The sequence below is a fragment of the Carcharodon carcharias genome, chromosome 1 (assembly GCF_017639515.1).
Source record: "Carcharodon carcharias isolate sCarCar2 chromosome 1, sCarCar2.pri, whole genome shotgun sequence".
In the NCBI taxonomy this organism is placed as follows: Eukaryota; Metazoa; Chordata; class Chondrichthyes; order Lamniformes; family Lamnidae; genus Carcharodon; species Carcharodon carcharias.
Genome location: NC_054467.1, coordinates 246,708,946 through 246,726,914, shown reverse-complemented (window position 1 = coordinate 246,726,914; position 17,969 = coordinate 246,708,946). Strand labels below are relative to the sequence as shown.

At 42.8% G+C, this 17,969-nt stretch overlaps 1 protein-coding gene across 3 annotated transcripts in view; it reads right to left on the bottom strand.

Moving 5' to 3' along the window:
• Positions 1-17,969, bottom strand: part of dnaaf9 (dynein axonemal assembly factor 9) — a 237,916-nt gene that overhangs the window by 10,011 nt on the left and 209,936 nt on the right. For all 3 annotated transcript variants that reach the window (XM_041190151.1, XM_041190158.1, XM_041190167.1), the window contains 3 exons: positions 13,526-13,612; positions 10,607-10,713; positions 8,545-8,619 (listed from right to left, as the gene is read on the bottom strand). In XM_041190151.1, coding sequence (XP_041046085.1) covers positions 8,545-8,619; positions 10,607-10,713; positions 13,526-13,612 — 269 coding nt within the window. The remainder of the gene's footprint in view (positions 1-8,544; positions 8,620-10,606; positions 10,714-13,525; positions 13,613-17,969) is intronic.

The following is a 17,969-nucleotide window of genomic DNA, read 5'->3' as shown; positions in this document are numbered from 1 at the left end:
AGCAAGCTGCAAGGATGTAATCAGACATTGCTAGGAGGGGCTTCAAGAATGATTCTATGTTCAATCTTCTCTTACCAACTGTGAAAAAGCATCTAACAGACATTTAGTACACTTAGAAATCCATCACCAGTTTGCCTCCAAACTAAGCTAGAGAAATATGCAGATAGGACTTCAATTTACCAAATGTGAAATTCCCCCAAAGCGACACAACCCATTAACTTGAGCAGAGGGATTATGTACAGGATAGCAGTTCTTTTAAAGAGCTGTTCAATTCAGTCCACACCCTGCAAATTAGTCCCTTTGAAGTACACATCCAATTGCCTTTTGGAAGTTACTTTAGAATCTTATTCCACAACACTTTCAGATGGTGTCCAAGATCTTAAACATCCATGTTCAGAAGTTTATCCTTATGCCCCCTGTAGGTCTTTTATCAAGTATTATAAGTCTATAACCTCAAATTACCAATCCACCTGCCAGAGGAAATAGTTACTCTCTATTTGCTTTATCAAACCTATCATCATTTTGAATACCTCTATTAGGTGTCCCCTAGAGATTCCCAGTGGTAGATGTAAAGCTGTGTAGCTTACTAACACAGCGAACTGCCAGCTGCTAGATCAGCGAGGATCAACTGATCAATTAGCTCATTAGCATGCAAGGTTATCTAGAACTTAGTGGGAACAATCCTTTGCCTAGTGACAGGACTAGTCCGAAAAGCTCCATTAGTGAGCCTGTCCAGTTAGTCAATAGTCAACAATCCCCTACAATATTGCACACCAACCTGGCTCAAGTATCATACCGTTACATCTGTCATACAGGGAGCTTGATTCCAAATTCCAAATCAGGCATATTATTTTTGAGCTACATCAATCCCATTTACTTTCCCTAGATGGATGTTTAGGCAATAGATAACTGACAAGATTTGACCACTCATTAGGTGGACAGAAGGTAGTGTGAGCCACAGGGGCGAACAATAGAGCACTATAAAATGTAGTTTCTTCAGAACTGACAGGCCAGACACATTCCTATTTGGGAAAACATAGATGCACAAAACTGGGTTTCACTCCCTTCGTATATAGAACACATTTTCATTTCCCAATATAGGCAGTCACTTTTGTTTATCTGCATTTACTGACAAGCTAGTAAAACTATTGAAGCAAGAGAATTTTTGTTAAATATCAGAATCCTAAGCTTGCTGTAAACCAGTGACCTGGTTGTGAGGTGCAGGGGAAGGAGGTACTGGAGAAGTAGTTTTTTTCATTGCAATGGAGCATCCAACTAAATAACTTGGTCAAGAGTTGGTGTATAGGGACACTGGGCAAGACAGGCAAGATCATCCTTATGGATAATCCATCTCCGCCTCCTCCGGAGGTCCCCAGCATCAAAAATGCCGGTCTTCAGCCAATTCGATTCACTCCACATGATATCAAGAAAAGGTTGAAGGCACTGGAAACTGCAAAGGCTAAGAGGCCTGACAATATTCTGGCAATAGTACTGAAGACGTGTGCTCCAGAACTTGCTGTGCCACTAGCCAAGCTGTTCCAGTTCAGCTACAACACTGACATTTACCGGCTATATGGAAAATTGTCCAGGTATATCCTGTACACAAAATGCAGGACAAATCCAATCCGTCCAATTACCACCCCATCAGTCTACTCTTGATCATCAGTAAAGTAATGGAAGGGGTTATCAACAGTGCTAACAAGCAGTTCTTGCTTAGCAATAACCTACTCTAGGGTCATGCAGCTTCTGACCTCATTACAGCCTTGGTTCAAACATAGACAAAAGAGCTGACCTCCTGAGGTGAGGTGAGAGTGACTGTCCTTGACATCAAGGCAGCATTTGACAGTGTGGCATCAAGGAGCCCTAGCAATACTGGAGTCAATGGGAATCAGGGGGAAAACTCTCCACTGGTTGGAGTCATACCTAGCACAAAGGAAGATGGTTGTGGTTGTTGCAGATCAGTCATCTCAACTCCAGGATATCACTGCAGCAGTTCCACTGAGTAGTGTCCTCGGCCCAACGATCTTCAGCTACTTCATCAATGACTCTTCTTCCATCATAAGGTCAGAAGTGGGGATGTTCGCTGATGATTGCACAATGTTCAGCACCATTCACGACTACTCAGATGCTGAAGCAGTCGATGTCCAAATGCAGCAAGACCTGGACAATATACAGGCTTGGGCTGACAAGTGGCAAGTAACATTCACATCACAAGTGTCAGGCAATGATCATCCCCAACAAGAGAGAATCCAACCATTGCCCCTTGATATTCAATGGCATTACAGTATGTACCATCTACAAGATGCACTGCAGGAATTCACCAAGGGTCCTACGACAGCAGCTTCCAAACCCACAACCACTACCATCTAGAAGGGGAAGCCCAGCAGATAAATGGGAACACCACCACTAGAAGTTCCCCTCCAAGTCACTCACTACCCTGACTTGGAAATATATCGCCCTTCCTTCACTGTCGCTGGGTCAAAATCCTGGAACTCCCTTTCTAACAGCACAGTGGGTGTACCCACACCAGATGGACTGCAGCGGTTCAAGAAGGCAGCTCACCACCACTTTCTCAAGGGCAATTAGGGATGGGCAATAAATGCTGACCCAGCTAGCTAAGCTCACATCCCATGAATGAATACAAATAGACCCACAAATGCAGGTAGGCAAATTCAGCAACTTTCAGATAATGCAATTCCTCAGATACTGAAGCAGTCCATGTCCAAATGCAGCAAGTCCTGGACAATATCGAGGCATGGGCTGACAAGTGGCAAGTAACATTCGTGCCACACAATGACCATCTCCAACAAGAGAGAATCCAACCATTACCCCTTGATGTTCAATGGCATTACCATGACTGAATCCCTCACCATCAACATCCTGGGGGGTTCCCTTGACCAGAAATGAACTGGACTAGCCATATAAATACCGTGGCTACAAGGACAGGTCAGAGGCTAGGAATCGTGTGATGAGTAACTCACCTCCTGACGCCCCAAAGCCTGTCCACCATCTACAAGGCACAAGTCAGGAGTGTGATGGAATACTCCCCACTTGCCTGGATGAGTGCAGCTCCAACAATACTCAAGAAACTTGACACCTCCAGGACAAAGCAGCCCGCTTGATTGGCACCACATTCATAAACATTTACTCCCTCCACCACTGACGCACAGTGGCAGCAGTGTGTACCATCTACAAGATGCACTGCAGGAATTCACCAAGGGCCCTTCAACAGCACCTTCCAAACCCATGACCACTACCATCTAGAAGGACAAGATAGATGGGAACACCACCACCTGGAAGTTCTCCTCCAAGTCACTCACCATCCTGATTTGGAAATATATCACCGTTCCTTCACTGTCACTGGGTCAAAATCCTGGAACTCCCTTTCTAACAGCACAGTGGGTGTACCCACACCAGATGGACTGCAGCGGTTCAAGAAGGCAGCTCACCAGCACCTTCTCGAGGGTAACTAGGGATGGGCAATAAACGCTGGTCCAGCCAGGGAAGCCCATGTCCCATGAATGAGTAAATAAAAAATCTTCTCCTAAACAACATGAAGTGGGGTTTTCAAGCTCCACGGCAATTTGGGGGCGGGGCCTGGTCACCGAGGGGCAAATGATGCGGGATGATGTCAGGAGGAATCCCTAATGTCTTCCTGGTCCCTTTAAATTTTTAGGAAGGCGAGCGGACAGCAAAATTGGCTGTCCGACCGTCGACCTGTCAATGGCCAATTGAGGCCATTGACAGGCTAGGTAAAGTACTTAAAGACCTGCCTGGCCAACCTTAAGGCTGGCGGGCAGGCCAGGAGCCCCAGTGGGCTTCTGATTATTCATGAAACCTCATCCACTGGTGGGATGAAGTTTCATGTCCATTTTGTACAAAAATAATAAAGTTTCTGTGTTCTTTATTAACATGTCCCATCTCCTGTGACATTGTCACATGAGGGGACGTTAATAATTTTTTAATGTTTCTATTTTTAAAGTTTTTACCACTGTCAGTAATCTCCCTGAGACAGCACTTTGCCTCATGCGCGCGAAAGAGCGCACTTTGACAGGTGGGGAATCCCTCCCCACCCCCTGCACAGGAAGCATAGCGCTTCCTGTTGGGGATGCCGCTGGGAAGGCCTTAATTGGCCCGCCCACTTAAAATGGCGGCGGGCCCCGTTACGTGGCAGGTGTTGGCTACCCGCCCACTGCCAATCCGGTGGGGCTCGCCCGCCACCCAAGGGCAAGATTCTGCCCTATGGGTTAAAATTGTTCCTGGATGCTAAGCTTACAGAGTATCACAAACACATCACCTGAGGCCATCTTGCTGGATGATTAGTGCTTAGGACCCACTTTGATCCAGCACGTCATTCTGGACAAACCTGCTCTGTGCTGATGTTATTTCCACAACTGAATGCAATGGATCCTATCAAGATGAGCTGACCTTGGCTCCAAAGTTGATCTCTATGTAACAGATTTCTCTCTTCCCATGACAGGATGTTGTCTGAGGCCACTTAGTTGTGATAACTGCTTTCTTCATTTTTTAATTAGATTACATGATGGTGGTTATCCTGTGTCACTGTTGTGATGTCCTAAATTCCAGTCCTTCTTAATGGTATCAGTTTCTGTTGTAGGCGGCACTGTGATTGTAATGCAATTAGAATAGTATATAAACTGCTTGAAACTCTTATTATTGGAGAAGTCTCCTGGTTTACCAGTAGAAATCCTCTCCCCACCGGTGTAAAAATAAAGGCTGCTTGACGTTTAAACGAAAGACCCTGTATTGAGTGTTAGTTTAAAATACTCCACAATAGACAGTTTTCTCTTGGACACCTTCCACAAGGGTCCACCTCCAGGGTTTTGATCTCTCCTTCCTATGTTCCTTCCCCCGGAATTACCACTTTGGAAGCTTTGCCTTGCACGCACTCTCTCTTTCATACTCATGTGTGCCAACAGAACAAGGCGTGCTTCACAGGCCTATAGTAAAGAGTCACCGGCCTTTGGCTGCCTCCTTGGATCTTCTGGCTTCTCACAAGCCTATTTTGATTTAAGTCTGTGTCCGGCAGCTTTCTCTCTTTAAACGTGGAGTCTTCCTCCGCTCCTCACTCTTAACTTCACTTAACAGGACCTTTTCCTTAATACTGTTCTTGTCCTTTGACTAGAAGGTCTTCTTGCGACCCCCTTTCTTCTGTTCTTTTGAGAAATCTGCTTCTATCCAATCCAGCTTCTCTTAGTTCCTGTTTCCAACTGAACAAAAAATCTGCTTTCTGTTTTTGTGTGTCTGTGGGCCGCCCGTTGCTAGGCAAAAGCCCAGTTTTCTGACTTCAAGAGTCATGAAACCTCATTAGAAAGGAGGTATATACAAACAAACCCAAAAATACACAGCCAACATTCTTCAAAGTGAAACGAAGCCCAGGTTTCATCCTTTTAACCCGTAAGTAAAACTTACTTGAACTAAAAAGCTATGGCTTATTCTTAACACCCACAAATAAAAATTCAACTTACTTAAACTATATCTAGTGCCTAACAGACTGCACATGAATTAACGTGGATATTTTGAGTCTCGTTATCTGAGGAAGGGTAGACTTTCCTTAGAGAAAGTGAAACGAAGGTTCACAAAACTGATTCCTGGGATGAGGGCACTGTGCTGTGAGGGGAGATTGAGTAGACTAGACCTGTATTCCCTAGATCTCATTGAAACATGTGAAAGGTTTATGGGTGGGAAAATGGAGTTGCGGTAGATCAGCCATGACCTTATTGAATAGTGAAGTAGGCACTTAAGGGTCAAATGACCTACTCTTACTCGTACTTTTTAAATTGAATTCAACAAAATAATACATACATTTTTTAATTGTCAAAGTTAAATAAAAGAAACACTAATTTTTATAATAAAAGAAAATGTTGGATTTATTCAGCAGGTTAGGCAGCATCTGTGAAAAGGTAATTAAAGCTAATTTTTCATGTCAACGTAATCAGAAGACGTTAGAGATGAACAGTTCTTAAGCAAATACAGATCCATGAAAATAAATCAAAAGGGATAGATCTATGATAAAGCAAATGTGATTGAATAACAAAAGGAATAGTAGCCCCTTGCAAGAGGAAGCATAAATGTAAATGGCTACAGCTAAGGAGGGGGAGAATCAGGCTTCAGAAGGGGGTGGATTTCCTGTTGGGACACGGCTGGAAAGATAGCCTGTACTCCTGGGGTCTACCTACCATTCTTTTACCATGGGAGTTGCCATGAGGAGGCAGCTATCATGGTGAAAGAAAGGAAGGTAGACCCAGGAGTGCTGCTACCTTTCCAGTTGTGTACCAACAGGGAATCCCACCTCCTTTCCTTAGCACCAGCCCAGGCTTCCTCCATTTGCAGTGGCTCCAGTGCAGCGTCTGTTGTCTGAGAGAAAAGGGGGAGGTCATTAATGTCTAAAGTTGTTAAACTCAATGTTGAGCCAGAAGGCTGTAAAATGCCAAGAAGTAAGATGTGTTTGCATTGAGCTGCACTGGGACAGTGTAGGATGCCAAGGGCAAACAGTTCAGAGCGGGACTGCAATAGGGTGACCGAGTACTTGGAAAAGTAGCAGCTGATTAAAGAGTATCAGTATGGATTTGTGATCGATAGGTACATTTGACTAATCTAGTTGAATTAGTTTTTGGGGCAACTACTACTAACATGGTGGATAGGGTGTTTGTATGGAAGTTATCCATATGGACTCCCAGAAGGTGTCTGATAAGGTTTGGCACAACATTTTATTAGAAAAAACGAAAGTCCATGGAATTGGATGTAACATTGTGACATGGGTCAGTAATTGGTTGGTAAGTGACAGACAGAAAGCAGGGCTAAAAGGGTACATTCTCTGAATGGAACAAGTGGTGCCCCCCCCACCCCCCACCAAGGATCAGTACTGGGGTCTCAGCCTTTCAACATACACATTAACTACCTAGATGATGGAATAGAGTTTGTATCCAAATTTGCAGAGGCCTAAATGAAGAAGCATAATAAGTTCTGTGAATTGGAGCTGCAAGTTACAAAGGGACATAAATATAGACTAAGTGAGTGCAAAACTTTGGATGAAGTTCAATGTGGGGAAGTGTAAGGTCATGCACTTTGGATTTGAGAAAGGAAAACCAGGATAATTTCTTAATGGTTAAAAAGTAGGAATTGTCGAGGAGCAAAAGAACTTAAGCATTCATATGCTAAAAAGCACATAACATATATTAAATCACTAAAAACTAGTGCATTGACACAAAAGTAATTAAAAAAGCTAATGGAGTGTTGGTCTATACCTCAAAGAGACTGGAATCTAAAAAAAGTGAGGCAGTGATGCTCCAGTTGCACACACCAAGATTAGGCTTTTAATGGTGTACTGCATTCAGTTTTGGGCAACAAGCCTCAGAAAAATATACTGGCCTCAGAAATTGCAGAATGCAGATACACCAGAATGATAGTGCAAAAGGCGTTCAATGACGAGGACAAATTGTATAACCTTAGTTTATATCCCCTTGAGATTATAGGTTGAAAGGAGATCTGCTCAATGTGTTTAAAATGATCAAGGGATCTAATGGTGTTGATGCAGAGAAATTCTTTGCTCAGGTGGGGAAATCCAGAAAAAAAGGACATAATCTTACATATTAAATATAGCATTATGTCATGCGGAATGAAACCTGGAAGTAATAAGTGGATATTTGGAACTCTCTCCCCAAAAAGATGCTTGCTGGCGCAACTGATTTTTTTTTTTTACAATTGAGATTGGTAGATTTTTGTTTGATAAGGATTTCAATAGGCGTGGAACAAAGTTGGGTAAATGGAGTTGAGATACAGATCAGCCATGACTTAATTGAATGGCAGAACAGGATTCAGGAGCTAAATGGCCTACTCCTGTTCCTATGAGCACTAAAATCATGCATGTAATTTTTCCATACAGTGAATGTTACATATTGGATATTTTTGCAGGTTTAAGCACATTCATTAGAACATAAGTACTTGGAGAAGGAGGCAACTCAGCTCCTCGAGCCTGCCCACCATTCAATACGATCATGGCTGATCTTATTTCAGCCTCAACTCCAATTTCCCACCCTCTTCCTATAACCTTTCAACCCGTTACTAATTAAAAATTTGCCTATCTCATCCTTAAATTTATTCAGTGTCCCGGCACCCAATGCTACATTCATGCTATATTAGCCCGCAGCAATATGTGTAAAATAGGTCAAATTGAACAATGACGATCACAAATATTTCTGATAAACTGTTCCACAGATCATGTTTAAATATCCTGTATATTAGTTGAATGAATGAGGTTAAATCTTAAGGAAGTTGTTCAGTGAAATATCACAGAATCATAGAATGGTTACATCTTAGAAGGGGGCCATTCAGTCAAAGTAGTAGTGCTATGCCTGAGAACATAAATTCAATGTAATTTAATATATCCAATATTAGATCATTCTAATTTTCAATATAATAAGCAACAAAAGTACCTCAAAAGTCACAGAAATGATGTCACCTCAACAGATAAATAAATATGCTACACAAGATGATAGAAATGAAGCGCCAAAATGTAGGTACCTGCAAATTTCAGTTGTGCTCGAACGTGATATATATTTCCAGTGAAAGGAAATGACTTCAGTGTGGTTCTCAAAGCTAGATAACAAGGAAATGACAAGATGACTAAGGATCATTCTGAAGGTATACATTGGTTTCCCCATTAAAAATTCAGCAAATTTGAATAAAGAAGCCCATTCAACATATTTTATCTAAATATTTCCAAATCTTAACTACTTTTTCATTATAGTACTAACTCTTTGTTAAATGAATCCAATCTCTGAGCCAACCTTGCTGACAATTCATTCAAGTTGTTGTTGAACCTCTGTATAAATTGCTGAAGCCCAAGTATGAGGGTTGCTAACCTGCTTCATGAAATAGTGCATCAGGGAGGCTGCAAGATTTAGTACACATCTCAACTTGGTAGTAATAAAAGATTGATAGCACACACAAAATCTTTATGGAATAGCAAGTGTAACATAGTGATAAAAACAAAAAAACTGCGGATGCTGGAAATCCAAAACAGAAACAAAAACAGAATTACCTGGAAAAACTCAGCAGGTCTGGCAGCATCAGCGGAGAAGAAAAGAGTTGACGTTTCGAGTAAACCAGCTTATATTTCAACTCTTTCTTGGACTCGAACTCAAGTTCTGTCGAAGGGTCATGAGGACTCGAAACGTCAACTCTTTTCTTCTCCGCCGATGCTGCCAGACCTGCTGAGTTTTTCCAGGTAATTCTGTTTTTGTTTTTGAAGTGTAACATAGTCTTCAATTTAAAAAGACAAAGGAGCAGGAATTAGGTATAAAACCTAAAAATACACTAATTTAAAAGGAACTATGGGAAAGGCTTGAGTAAGAAGATTAGCAATTTTCACCCTGGCAATAACTGGGGAGTTGGCCTCTATGCCCTTGAAGTTGGGGAAGAGTCAGGTTGGGCTAGTGTTCCAGAGACCCAGGATAATGTTCTGGGACCTAGGTTCGAATCCCACTATGGCAGATGGTGAAATTTGAATTCAATAAAAATCTGGAATTAAAAGTCTAATTGATGACCATGAAACCATTGCCGATTGTCATAAAAACCCATCTGGTTTACTAATGTCCTTTAGGGAAGGACATCCATCTGCTGTCCTAACCTGGTCTGGCCTACAAGTGACTCCAGATCCACAGCAATGTGGTTGACTCTTAAATACCCTCTGAACAAGGGCAATTAGGGATGGCAATAAATGCTGGCCTAGCCAGCCATGCCCACAGCCCATGAATGGATAAAAAAATGTGGATATGCAGTGGAGAGAGAGGAAGAAAAAAATGTAAAAATCAATAACTTGAATTTATATAGTGCCTTGACTATACTTTACAGGTGAAGCAGGATATTAGGATGGATGATAAAAAAAAACTTGGCTAAAGGAGGTAAGTTTTAAGGAGTTGCAAAGGAAGAGAAAAACGTGGAGCGGTTTAAGGAAGGGAATTCCAGAGCTCAGGGACCATATGGTTGAAGATCAGCTGTGTGACTGCTCCTTACTGAATGACAATGAGTGTAGCTGTGAAACATGATATAGCTCAGCTGGGATAGCACTCTTTGCCTGGGTTTCCAGATATACAATGTCACTTCAAGTTAAAGTGGTCAACCAAGAGTCAGCCATAGGAGGCTAGGGAAATATTAAAGGATTTTTGTATACTTTACATTTCAACCCTACATTTATGTTTTTCCAGTATTTTAGGCACTAGCATGGTAAACATGTCAGACATGAATATTTTCATAACTCTGACAATAATACTCTGCACCGAATGAAGGAAGGAAGGAAAAGACTAACAATATTTTTCATTGAGTCCAATGTAGCATCCCAGTCAGTGTCAAAAACCTCAGTTGCGGCTATTAATGCCTTAAGTCACCCAGGGATACACATCATCTAGGTACGAAATCAAAATGTTATTCATTACATTCAGGCCCATCTGTTTTTAATCCTAAGTGAATTATACTTTATTTGTTTCATTCAATTGCAACATCGACAGTTTTGAACTCTACCACATGTGAACTCAACCCTAATCGAAGAATGGCACTTTCATTTTACCATAAAATTGAAATTTACCTTTGCACTTTGTCGCAAATCGGGCCTTTTCAAGTGGACGGTTAAACCTAATGCAGATCTGAGTCATTTGTGGGAAAATGGATCCTGATCTGAATTTGCCATTCCACCTGGACAAAATATGAAAATATGTAATATTTCCAAATATCCACGAAAATTAAACTCTCAAAATTTTTTTGCTCCACCAATTCTTCATTTTACTTAGAAAGTAGGAAGAAACTTAAGCAAGGAGTCAGGAGGGCAAAAAGGGGTCACGAAAAGTCATTGGCAACCAGGATTAAAGAAAATCCCAAGGCCTTTTATACATATGTAAAAAGCAAGAGGGTAGCCAGGGAAAGGGTAGGCCCACTCAGGGGCAGAGGTGGGAATCTGTGAGTGGAGCCAGAAGAAATGGAAGAGATACTAAATGAGTACTTCTCATCAGTATTCACCAAAGAGAAGGACTTAGCGGTCGATTTGTCTAGGGAAGGGTGTGTAGATAGCCTGGATCATGTTGAGATCAAAAAGGTGTTAGGCGTCTTGAAGAATATAAGTCCCCAGGGCCAGGTGGGATCTAGCCCAGAGTACTGAGGGAGCCAAGGGAGGAGATTGCTGGGGCCTTGACAGAAATCTTTGTATCCTCACTGGCTACGGGTGAGGTCCCAGAGGACTGGAGAATGGCCAATGTTGTTCCATTGTTTAAGAAGGGTAGCAGGGATAATCCAGGAAATTACAGACTGTTGAGCCTTACGTCAGTGGTAGGGAAATTAATGGAGAAGATTCTTTGTGACAGGATTTACTACCATTTGGAAGCAAATGGGCGTATTAGTGAGAGGCAGCATGGTTTTGTGAAGGGGAGGTTGTGTCTCACTAACTTGATCGAGTTTTTCGAGGAAGTGACAAAGATGATCGATGATGGAAGGGCTATGGATGTTATCTACATGGATTTCAGTCAGGCCTTTGACAAGGTCCCTCATGGCAGACTGGTACAGAAGGTAAAGTCGCACGGGATCAGAGATGAACAGACAAAATGGATACAGAATTGGCTTGGTCATAGAAGATAGAGGGTAGCAGTGGAAGGGTGCTTTTCTGAATGGAGAGCTATGACTAGTGGAGTTCTGCAGGGATCAGTGCTGGGACCTTTGCTGTTTGTAATATACATAAATGATTTGGAGGAAAATGTAACTGGGCTGATTAGTAAGTTTGCAGACGACACTAAGGTTGGAGGAGTTGCAGATAGCGAAGAGGATACAACGGGATATAGATCGGTTGGAGACTTGGGCGGAGAAATGGCAGATGGAGTTTAATCCGGACAAATGCGAGGTAATGCATTTTGGAAGGTTCAATACAGGTAAGAATTATACAGTAAATGACAGAACCCTTAAGTGCATCGATGGGCAGAGGGATCTGGGTGTACAGGTCCACAGGTCACTGAAAGTGGCAACGCGGTTTCCTCTACACTGGAGAGACCAAATGCAGACTGGGTGACCGCTTTGCAGAACACCTCCAGTCTGTCCGCAAGCATGACCCAGACCTCCCTGTCGTTTGCCATTTCAACACTCCACCCTGCTCTCATGCCCACATGTTGTCCTTGGCCTGCTGTATTGCTCCAGTGGAGCTCAAAGCAAACTGGAGGAACAGCACCTCATCTTCCGACTAGGCACTTTACAGCCTTCCAGACTGAATATTGAGTTCAACAATTTTAGATCATGAACTCTCTCCTCCATCCCCACCCCCTTTCCGATTCCCCCCTTTTTTCCCCCAATAATTTACATGGATTTTTCTTTTCCCACCTATTTCCATTATTTTTAAATGTATTTCCATCCATTGTTTTATCTCTACCTTTTAGCCTATTTCGATTTCTTCACCCCACCCCCACTAGGGCTATCTGTACCTTGCTTGTCTTGCTTTCTACCCTTAATTAGCACATTCCTTAGATAATGTCACCACCTTCAATACCTCTTTGTCCTTTTGTCTATGACATCTTTTGGCTATCTCCACCTATCACTGGCCCTCTATCCAGCTCTACTTGTTCCACCCCCCGCCTTAAACCAGCTTATATTTCACCTCTCTTCTATTTTTCCTTAGTTCTGTTGAAGAGTCATACGGACTCGAAACGTTAACTGTATTCCTCTCCGCAGGTGCTGCCAGACCTGCTGAGTTTTTCCAGGTATTTTTATTTTTATTTTTGTTTTGGAGTAACTTGGATTGTTCTCACTAGAGCAATGGAAGTTTGAGGGGCGACTTGATAGAAGCTTACAAAATTATGAGTGGCACGGACAGAGTAGATTGTCAGTAGCTTTTTCCCAGGGTGGAAGAGTCAATTACTAGGGGACATAGATTTAAGATGAGAGGAGAAAACTTTACAGGAGATGTGTGGGGCAAGTTTTTTATGCAGAGGGTAGTGACTGTCAGGAATTCACTGCCAGAAGAGGCAGTGGAAGCAGGTATGATAGTGGAGTTTAAGAGGCAGCTTTACAAACACATGAATAGGATGGGAATAGAGGGATACGTACCCCGGAAATGCAAAATGTTTTAGTTTGACAGGCAATCTGATCGGCGCAGGCTTGGAGGGCCGAAGGGCCTGTTCCTGTGCTGTACTTTCCTTTATTCTTTGTTCTTACTGCATACAAGGCTGGCTCATGTCAGTGATGAGTTAGCTATTACTCTTATTTGTTAATTAGAGAATCTCATCATTTGTGCGTCTTGTTTAAAAGAAAAGCGAGTCTACTGCCAAAAATTCCATCACTTTTTGCACTAAATACGCCATTATTTGAACAAAGCAATGCAAATAACACCGCTAATTTAAGGCTGAAAGTTCCAGCCTATCTATGCAATTTCACATCTTAAATTGTTCATTCTTAGTTTCATATGTCCTTAGTGCCAGCAGTTCAAGAACCATATTGTAGCACTGGACTTTACAGAATTTTGTCTCTTGCTTACCAGCCAGGAAACATCAAATAGCGTGCTCTCAACATCAAGGGCTCTGAAAAACTACTTTCAGACAGAATCATTTCAACATCAGCATTCCTATATTTTGGGAAAAACAACAAAAATAGGGTAAATAAATAATTTTATGAAGGAGATAATTTGTATTGCTTTTTCTTGCTCGACAGAAAAGTCATGCAGTACACAGTTTTATTCAGTCTGGCAAGCCTCATGCATCCTTGCTTAGTAGCAACAATATTTGTTTCCAAACTTGTATTTCACAGGAACATTGAATACCTACACTTAAGCTTATTCCACCATCCTTACTTTAGATTCGTAATTATTGTATCTCTTTCATCCACATATTATTAACAAAAACATTAAGAAGTTTAAAATTGTACCTTTTGGGCAGTATTTAATGGCGGCAACGGGGATCCTGCCTGCCGGCTCTCCAGCCACACGTTGCCTCTGAGTGCATCAGGTGCACTTAGGAAATTAGGGGCAGCTGTATTTTAGGAAATTAGGGGCAGCCATTCAGCCCCCATCGAGCCTGCTCCATCATTCAGTATGATCATGGCTCAACATTCACTTCAATGTCTTTTTCCCCACACGATCCCCATATCTCTTTACGTCATTGGCATTTAGAAATCTGGCAATCCCTACTTTAAACATACTCATTGCCTGAGCTTCCACAACCCTCTGAGCAAAAAGGTTTTTCCTCATCTCGGTCCTAAGTGGCTTCCCCCTTATTTTGAAATTGTGTACCCTGGTTCTGGACTCCCCAGCCAGGGGAAACATCTCACCTGCAACTGCCCTGTCTATCCCTTTAAGTATTCTGTCGGTTTCCATGAGATCACCTCTCATTCTTCGAAACTCTAGAGAATCGGGGCTCAGTTTTCCCAATCTCTCTTCATAGGACAGTCCTGCCATCCAGGGAGCAAGTCTGGTGAACATTCATTGCAGTCCCTCTATGGCAATAATATTCTTCCTATGGTAAGGGAACCAAAACTGCACACACCACTCCAGGTGCGGTCTAACAAAAGTTCTATACAATTGAAGCAAGACTTCACTACTCCTGTACTCAAACATGCCTTCCTGATAGCCTGCTGCACCTGCATGTTAGCCCTCAGTGACTTATTGATGAGGACACCCGGGTCCTTTTGTACTTCTACACTTTCTAATCTCTTAACATTTAGGAAATACTCTGCACATCTCTTCCTCCTACCAAAGTGGATAACCTCACATTTTTCCATATAATGTTCCATCTGCCATGTTATTACCCACTCACCAATTCTGTCCAAATCCTCTCGAAGCTGCTTTGCATCTTCCTCACAATACACATTCCCACCAAGCTCGGTGTCATCCATGAACTTGGAAATATTACATTTGATCGCCACATTGCAATCATTGATATATATTGTGAACAGCTGGCGCCCGAGTATTGATCCCTGCGATAGCCCACTAGTCACAGCCTGCCAACGTGAGAATGACTCGATTATTCCTACTCTCTGCTTTCCTTGGGAGTCAGAGGTGGCGGACCTGCGAGGACGCAACCTGGAGCAGGAGAGTATAAGTCGGGACCAAGGCTCGAGGCCTACACTTACCTTGGGAGTTGGGGAGGTGGCGGACCTGCGAGGAAGCAACCTGGAGTGGGAGAGTATAAATCAGGACTGAGGTTTGAGGCCTACACTTATCTGGGAGTCGGAAAGGCACACCAGTCAGCTGCTCGGTACCAGCTGGCGTCGAGTTCGAAAGGAGGAAAATAAATAGTGACATCACAAGAAAACCGTAAGTTTATTGGTTGATAAGAAACTGCTTTCAGGGACTGTCTTTAAGTTGCTGTAAATTAGAAAAGCGCATTTTTAAAAAAGAAGTAGCTACACTTGGATTTAAGTGAGAAACACCAGGAATAAGGGAAAGTCAGGGCCAGTATAATAAAGTAATATAAATAAACCAAAATAAAATAGAGTTAAGACATGGCAGCGCAGCTCGGTCCAGTGGAATGTGTGTCCTGTAATATGTGGAAAGTCATGAAGCTACTGGTATCCTAGACAACCACATGTGCAGGAAACGCTGCCAGCTGCAAAGCCTTGACCTTCGGATTTCAGAGCTTGAACAGCAGCTGGGGTCACTGTGGCACATCCATGAGGCTGAGAGCTACGTGGTTAGCACGTTCAGAGAGCAGGTCATGCCACAGCTTAGAAGCCTGGAGGTAGAAAGGGAATGGGTGACTGACCAGGCAGTCCAAGCGACCTTGGCAGGTAGTTCAGGAGTCCCCTGGGTCCGGCTCACAAATCGATTTTCTGTTTCAGAAGCTGGTGCGGGCGCTGGTCTAAATCATGGTTACTGTGCATGTATGTGACTGCACAGAGATAATAAATAAGATTAGGGAATTAAAAACGCAGATTGCCATATGAAAATATGATGCTGTGGCGATAACAGAGATCTGGCTCAAGGAAGGGTAGGACTGGGTGTTAAATATTCCTGGGTACAAGGTGTTCAGAAAAGTTAGGAAAGGAAATGTAGGAGGGGTGGCAGTATTGGTTAAGGAGAGCATTGCAGTGTTGAGAAAGATGATGTCTCAGAGGGTTCAAGGACAGAATCAATTTGGCTAGAGCTAAGGAACAAAAAGAATGCAATTACATTGCTCGGTATGGTTTATAGTGGAAAGAATGCAGAGGAACAAATCTGCAGGGAAATGAAAGAGAGATGCAAACATTACAGAGTAATTGTAATGAGGGACTTTAATTACCCAAATGGAGACTGGGACAGTGGTAGATTGCGTTCAGGAGAATTTTCTACAGCAGTATGTGTCTAGTCCAACAAGAGAGGATGCACTGTTGGGCCTGGTTCTTGGAAATGAGGTGGGCCAAGTAGATCAAGGGCAGAATTTTCAGCTCAGCATGTGGGTGCATGCCCGACACGCTTGAGTGTGAAACAGCACACAATAATGTCAGGCAACTGTCCCGATGTCATCACACACTCTCTCGATATTTCAGTTGGCATGTGCGCACAAGAGTCTGCAGTGCGCCCGCTGACAATTAAGAGGTCTGTTAAGGCCATTAAAGTAGTAACTGATGGCAAATTTTCGCTGTCTGTCCAAAGTTATGCTGGGTGGGCAGGCGAATTGGCCAGGTGGCCTTTGCATTTTTGAGGAAACCTCATCCAAAGGCAGGAAGAGATTTCCATGATTAATTTAAAAAAAATTGAAATGTTTTGAAAAAATTTTCATCATCCTTTTGTTGAGGTGTCTCATTCTGATACGTGGACATTTTTCCGAATAATAAATTCTGTTCTTAAAGATTTTAAATTTGTCATCTCCTGAGGCAGTTCTCTGCCTTCGGGGAGCTTTCCTTCTGCGCTCCCCCACGCCAATGCTGACTTCAGCGCTTGCCCTCCTCCTGCCCCCACCCCAACAGCGCCGAGCCTTTCAGCGTTAATTGACCAGCTAGCATGAACTCTTGATACTCTTTTTGAGTAAACCTGTTTCCATCTGTTTCAGATGAAGTTACATTGTTTCATAGTTTGCCATTGTGAGATTTGAACTCTTGATCTTGGGGTTACAAACCCAGTACCATAACCACTTGGCTATTTAGGCCAAGCCCCAGCTAGCATGAAATTGCAGTCAGGGACTGATTGCAGTAAGTGGTCTGTTCCCTGATCGCTGATCGTGGCCACCTGCCAACCCGAAAATTCTGCCCCAAGTGTTAGTGGGGGAACATTTAGGAAACAGTGATCATTGTATCGTAAAGTTTAGGATGAAGTAGAAAAGGACCATGTGCAATCCAGAGTAAGAATAATTAACTGGGGGAGAGCCGACTTCAATTGTGCAAGAATGAAGCTAGGCCAGATAGACTGGAACCAAAGGTTGGTGGGAAAAACTGTAGCTGAACAATGGGCTACCTCCAAAGAAGGAATTGTTCGGAAACAGTCAAGGTATATTCTCTCAAAAGGGAAAAGTAGGGCAAACAAATCCAGAGCTCCCTGGATGAAAAGGGAGGTAGAAATTAAGGTAAAGAAGAAAAAGTATGCTTATGACAGGTGTCAGGTAGAGTATTTGATCACAGGTGTGGAGGGATTTTCTTATGAGGAGAGGTTGAGTAGGTTGGGCCTGTAGTTATTGGAGTTTAGAAGAATGAGAGGTGACCTTATTGAAACATATAAGATTCTTAGGGGGCTTGACAGGCTAGATGCTGAGAGGTTGTTTCCCCTTGTGGGTGAGTCTTGGACCAGAGAGCATAATCTCGGAATGAGGAGTCACACGTTTAAGACAGAGGCGAGGAGGAATTTCTTCTCTCAGAGGGTTGTTAATCTGTGGAATTCTTTACCACAGAAGGCTGTAGAGGCTGGGTCGTTAAGTACATTCAAGGCTGAGATAGACAGATTTTTAATCAGTAAGGGAATCAAGGGTTATGAGGAAAAGGCAGGCAAGTGGAGTTGAAGATTATCAGATCAGCCA